This window comes from Teleopsis dalmanni, chromosome 2, assembly GCF_002237135.1.
Source record: "Teleopsis dalmanni isolate 2A chromosome 2, ASM223713v2, whole genome shotgun sequence".
Lineage (NCBI taxonomy): Eukaryota > Metazoa > Arthropoda > Insecta > Diptera > Diopsidae > Teleopsis > Teleopsis dalmanni.
This window is the reverse complement of record NC_051847.1, coordinates 56,936,187-56,943,143: the sequence shown is the minus strand read 5'-3', so window position 1 is coordinate 56,943,143 and position 6,957 is coordinate 56,936,187. Positions and strand designations below refer to the sequence as shown.

The 6,957-nt window shown below is 28.9% G+C and overlaps 1 protein-coding gene across 1 annotated transcript; it reads right to left on the bottom strand.

The window, feature by feature from the left end:
* Positions 1 to 2,409: 2,409 nt before the first annotated feature.
* Positions 2,410 to 4,255, bottom strand: LOC119674628 (piggyBac transposable element-derived protein 4-like). The gene is made up of 4 exons (XM_038085776.1): positions 4,250 to 4,255; positions 3,725 to 4,184; positions 2,976 to 3,665; positions 2,410 to 2,891 (listed from the first exon to the last, which is right to left on the bottom strand). The coding sequence occupies exons 1-4, from the start codon at positions 4,253 to 4,255 to the stop codon at positions 2,410 to 2,412; spliced, it is 1,638 nt and encodes a 545-aa protein (XP_037941704.1).
* Positions 4,256 to 6,957: the final 2,702 nt, after the last annotated feature.

Here is a 6,957-nt window from a genome sequence, read left to right as displayed (position 1 = left end):
TTGATTAAAATTTGATATGTGATAAATATTTAACATATTTACATAAGGAAACTTTTTGATCACTTCAGTTTTCAAAATAGCTTCCATACAATCTATATCTAATGTGATCTTTATATCTAAACAAGCTATTTCTAATGTTAATCTATTTTTATATATGAATATGTTTCATTTTAAAAGATTACTTTAACTGTACTTATTGTACAATATATTGTATTTTCACTTAATTAAAGTATTAGGCAATAGAACTTATTCAATAAAGCTCTATAAAAAACTGGATCGATCGGTAGAAACAGGATAAGGTTGCCATATAAATTGAGAGGGAAGACAAAACTTACTGTACTTGTTAGTTTGTTAGTTAGCTGCAATTAGTTGTCGAATGCAATAGTTTGATATATGTATAAGAATATCTATCTGTATTAAATTAACAAACTTTATTGTTAGTCAATAAAACTTAGGTACAGATCATGGTAAAAATAATTACAAAACTTTAATTGAGCAACAAAATTTGACAGATCGAGTTGTGTAGTGAAGATATGCAATAAATCTGTGTGAAGGGTATTTAAATTCGATGGAGCATTGAGTACACGTAAATATATTATGGATCCATAAATATTTTATGGATTATATGGATAAATTCATATTAAACTTCAGTTTTCATTAAATTTTATTTTTGGTTCAAATATTTAAAAAGGGGAAAAACATTTTATCGATTTATATATATATATATATATTATATATATTATTAATATAATATTATATATATAATATTATATATATTATTATATAATATATACAGTTTGTCAAGAATGAGTTTTCACACTGAAAATAATTAAAAATATCAATTTCTTATTCAGAAAAAGACAACTTCTTGTTTTAGTATACATATGTATATATTTTTTATTTTATATATTTGTTAATTACTATATTAAGAATATAAACATAAAAAAGAAATTATAAAATTATTGAAAGAAGAACACAAAATATGCCAAAAACAAATCCTACATCATTTTTTGACTGTCAAATGACTGTTTTCACAACTTGGGTTTTTCTATTATTTTGCATTATTTAAACGATGTGCGGTAAATTTATAGTAATTGGCGCCTTGCGTTGATTATTGTCTGAGATGTTGATACATAATTAGTTATTGTTTTCTAATTTTTTTACTTTACTAACTAAAATATCTATGTTTTTAAATGTAAAATGAAACATTATCGTTTGGAGTGGAACAGTCCAGGTATTATAGCCACCATTTGGGTAAAGTGTGCCTAAACTATGAGAAATATTTTACTAATATGTAGGACTATTTATAATATTTTAAATCTAGCTGAATACTAGAGTAGATTAGAGCCAAAGTATAAAATTATCTTTAAGACCAACTTTCACAGCATATGCAGAATATGTTATCGTGACGAATATACATATAAAAAAACCGGAAAAATTTGATCAGGGTCCATACTATGGAACTCAGGGAAGAATATATTGTTGTTGTTTTTTATATAACAGAGCGTCGGGCTAACCCTTTTGCTTGAAATAAAGCTTCAAATTATAATTCATAATTTTTAAAATTTAACAGAAATCATGATATTGTGTTTAATAACAATGTAATCACCTTAAGCTACCTTCTGGTAGGTCTGTCATTGTAGCACAGCACAATTTATGACTCATGGAAGAGTCATATAACATCGTCTCAATATTTAGCAAGCTGTAAAAAAAACATAGTAGTGAACAAGAAATACTTTACAATATTTTAGGCAAAACGCAATAAATTTCTAATAAAAACTTTTGATAAGTGTTTGTTCTGCGGTATGGCCCGACGCTCTGTTATATAAGAAACAACAACAATATATTCTTCCCTGAGTTCCATAGTATGGACCCTGATCAAATTTTCCCGGTTTTTTCATATATTCGTCATGATAACATATTCTGCATATGCTGTGAAAGTTGGTCTTGAAGATAATTTTATACTTTGGCTCTAATCTACTCTAGTATTCAGCTAGATTTAAAATATTATAAATAGTCCTACATATTAGTAAAATATTTCTCATAGTTTAGGCACACTTTACTCAAATGGTGGCTATAATACCTGGACTGTTCCACTCCAAACGATAATGTTTCATTTTACATTTAAAAACATAGATATTTTAGTTAGTAAAGTAAAAAAATTAGAAAACAATAACTAATTATGTATCAACATCTCAGACAATATTCAACGCAAGGCGCCAATTACTGTAAATTTACCGCACATCGTTTAACCCTCATACTATGTTAAAAAAAAATTACGTATATTATGTTTGGGTCATATCATGACCCCATCTTAGTTTCATTAAAGAAAAGCCATATACATTCATATTTTATGATTATACATATTATTTTTTTTAATTAAAAAAGGAAATAGCCTATTAAAGCTTTTTATTGCTTGTGATCGATGCAAAAAGTTGTTGTGATCGTTTTTGTTTCACGATGTGTAGGACAAACGAACTTATGACATACATTACACTTCGTATGGGTTTTCTTCTCGTGTTTAGAAGGGCATAGCTGACATCGTTTTCTTTCACTAGAACGTAATATTTTTGGCGGTGGTTCTAAGGACATAGATGGTGTCTCATATTCATGTTGAACATTACGAACTAAAGCGGCAGAGGCTTCAGACCTAGGCATATGATTGCGCTGTAAAATACACGGTTGAACTAGACTTTCTTCCAATTCTTGCAAAAAAATCCGACGTTTACATAATTTTCTGCTTTGCCAATTTGGATTGATCTCTGTCCACAATATAAATGCATTTAGAGCGGAAATATCAATTAGATTAGAAAACAAAGCGACTGGCCAACGGTTTGTTTTACGTTTACATGAGTACGTGCGGACCATTTGGTCCATGGTGTCAACTCCACCTTTAGATAAGTTATAATATTTTATTACCTCCGGTATTTTTTTTGAATGTTCTTCTAAAATTTTTCCGTTATGATGCAACGTACTCAGTAAAGTAACTATTTTATATCTCTTCGGCACATATTGTACGATTGTCTCTTTTTCATGAAAGAAAAACTTGCTAGTATAGATGGGTAGTTTTCGTAACTCTTTTACTGTGCAGTGAACCGGTAAAAATCTTTTATTCTTTCGAACAGTGCCAACTAAAGTAATTTTTCGCTTTAGTAATTCCTGTGCCAAATTATGACTCGTAAAAAAATTATCGGTTGTTACATTTCTACCAGTATATTGTGACACTAGGTCTAAAACTACTCGTTCACCTTGATTTCTTTCAGGCAAATCTGAAGTTTTTCCAAGGTATATTTGAAATTGTAGACAAAACGCAGTTGCAGAATCAGCTGCTATCCATGCCTTCATTCCATATTTACCTGGTTTACTGGGCATATAAACTTTAAATGGGCATCTATCACGAAACGGAATAAGTTGTTCGTCAACGGTAATATTTTCATTGGGAACGTAAAGTACTTGTAAATTTATAGTCCACTTTTCATAAAAACTACGAATTGGTGCCAGCTTGTCTCCGCGGACTTGTGATCTTCGGGCTTGTCTATTATCAAATGCAAGGACACGAGAAATAATTGTAAAACGTTCCAAGGTCATAACAGCTCTTAACAATGGACGGCCATGATTTTCATTCCACAAGCAACTAATGCTTTCACCATACGAACGATAAACACCTGCAAATATAATAATTCGATGACTCGGTACAGGGTATACGAATATGCAGAACACCAACCAATAAGCATCAGTAAACCTAAATATGCATCAAATTCTATTTTGTCCATACAGTGAAAATTTTCATATACAGCATTGCCTTGCATATTGCTGTAACGAATTATTTCTTTCTTCATGGTTGTAGTTATGTATAAGTCAAACGAGTCTCTTATTTCGGAGATTCGTTGAACAGCATATGCTGTTACACCTGTCCTTTCATGTATCACATTTTCATTTGTGGCTCGAAGTAATTCTCTTCCATTTGGTGGTATGGTGGTCCACTTTATATTACCATCTTTACAAAAGTAATTATTTTGTTCAAGAGGAATCTCTATTTCTTTACTCAGCTCTACATCTGTATCCATGTCATCCTCTGATAAGTTCCGTTGAAGTAGCTCTGGCTCAAAGTCTGGATCACCATCATCACTTGCTTCGTCGTCACAATCACTCAAAAAAGCGACAATTTCATCATCCTTCAGCGTCTTAAAAATAAAGCACAAAAATTATAGATTCTTGATAAACAGATTATAATTACATGTAAACTTACTTCCATTCCGATCGACATAATTTATTGTAATTTATTAGGTTTATATGAAATTAACTTGCGAACACTTTATCAAAATACCGTTTTGACATGAAAGTTACATTAGCGCGGGAAAAATTTGTTAGTGTTTTTATCTTAATAAATAGTGTTGCCAATGCGCTTTTTAGAAGCCATATAATTAGTATTGCAAATAATGAATAAAATAAGGGGTCATAAAATGACCCAAACATAACATGTGCATAGTGCTGTATTTAAATGACTATCACACAAATTTTGTTCAAGTTGAGTTAATTTTATGAAATAATATTAAAATTTATACACTGAGGCGAAAAAGTTTTAGAAAATATGCTAAACTTAAAAAATTATTACAATTTAAAGTCATTTTGGGTCATGAAATGACCCGAACATAGTATGAGGGTTAAATAATGCAAAATAATAGAAAAACCCAAGTTGTGAAAACAGTAATTTGACAGTCAAAAAATGATGTAGGATTTGTTTTTGGCATATTTTGTGTTCTTCTTTCAATAATTTTATAATTTTTTTTTATATTTATATTCTTAATATAGTAATTAACAAATATATAAAATAAAAAATATATACATATGTATACTAAAACAAGAAGTTGTCTTTTTCTGAATAAGAAATTAAAATTTTCAATTATTTTCAGTGTGAAAACTCATTCTTGACAAACTGTATATATATTATATATGTATATATTATTATATATTATTAATTTTAATTTAAAATTTTATATTAAGCTTCAATTAATTAAAATAACATAAAAAATAAAATTTTTGTTGTTGTAGTTAAATACTGTTCGAAAAAACCTCTATATTAAACTTTAAAGAAATTATTACAATTTAAAATAATAATTTGATTTTTAAAAAGGCAAAAGATATTCGATAAAAATATTAAGATATTAAAATATACTTTACTCGTTTGAATATTTCTTCTAGTTATATAAATGCTTCTTCAGTAGTGGAAAGACTTCTTCTAAAACAGATTAATGACTTTTGAGAAATTTATTTTTAACAACAAAGCGTATTACAAATTTAATGTAAATGTTCTTAACAATATTTGTACGTATTGTTAACAATAGTATTGGAAGGAAAGACTTCTTTCTTAACGTCTTCACTGCGCGTTTCGAGGTTATTTGATCAATTTTCAATCTACTGATTTTACAGCGATCAAAATAGCATAAAAATGGTACGTTATGTACAAATATGATTGGATTAAACAGTTAAGTTTATAGTTCTTAAAAAGTCTACTCAAAACTATAGCAAAAATAGATGCTTTTAGCGAATAGATGACTTTAATAATAAATAATTTATTTTTTCGCCAAGTATAATTTTTAACACAAAGTTTGGGCTTCCGTTATTTTTTTAAATCATTCATATTGTCCATCATATTCGTGAGGTGGAAAAAATTAGAAATAGAAAACACTTAACTTTACAGTATAACTTCATATTTTTAAAACGATATACCTACGTATAATACTCCATCCTCGTTATGCAAAAACCACGCTATACAGAGTCCCCGTGGCCCGAAAACCACGTCATACAAAAGTCTCATTTAATAAAAACTTTGATTTATGAAAACCTCGCTATATCAAACTCTTCTTATCCTCGTTATACAAACATTTCATTATATACAACCCTTGTTATATGGAAATCGTGTTTTATGAACATTTCAGTATATGGCAATATTGTTTTATAAAAATCTTATTAAATGGAAACTTCGTTATATGGAAATCTTGTTTTATAAAAATATCATTTTATGAAAATCGCATCTTATAAAAATGTGAATATATGGAACCTTCTTTATATGGAAATTGATTAAAACCTCTTTTAATGAATTGCTCCTTACACGAAAATATTGTCTTATAAACGCAAAGAAAATGATATTTTCGTTATACAAAAATCTTGTTGTATGAAGATCTTGTTGTATGGATATCTTATATTATGAAAACTTTGTTATCTTTATCTTTGTTATCTTGTCTCTATGTAAAAAGACATTTGGAAGCCTTGTTATATGTAAACCTTGTTATGGAGGAACATTATTTGGAAATTTCATTTTTTAGAAACTCAGTTATATGAAACCTTTTAGGGATAGACCTACATACAAAAGTTGGTATAATATTTGTCTATACCAACAATGTTTAAAGAACAGAAAACCTTTTACTTAATTCATAAAAGTAACCCGGAAGTATCTAAAATAATATCGATGGGCCACTAGAATATATGAAGGCATTAAGTCAGGCTAGACATGCCCTAGTGATTCTGTTGTAGAACATTTGTATTGTTGCTCGAAGAGAAGACACCGGAACACTTGCTTTGTTTATGTCAAGTTTTATATAGAATTAATCTCAAGCTTCAGGGTGTCCCATTTTTTAATTTAATGCGATATTTGTAACATTTATATTGGCCAGATACTTGCATAGATAAATGCGTTTACCTGGTTCTAAGATGCTCAATTTTCTACCCATAATTAGGAATAATGTGGAATTACAATGACTTTTTTAGCTATGTGAGAAAAGTTGGAACCTCTTTCCACTTCATCTATCTAACTACCTAGGAAACCACATTATATACAAACCTCTTTATACAGAAACTTCATTAGATAGAAATGTCGTTATACGGACACCTAATTATATGAAGAGGGCCAATGGCCTACCTATAAGCTATGGCTACGAGTGCGATATCTTGATTAAA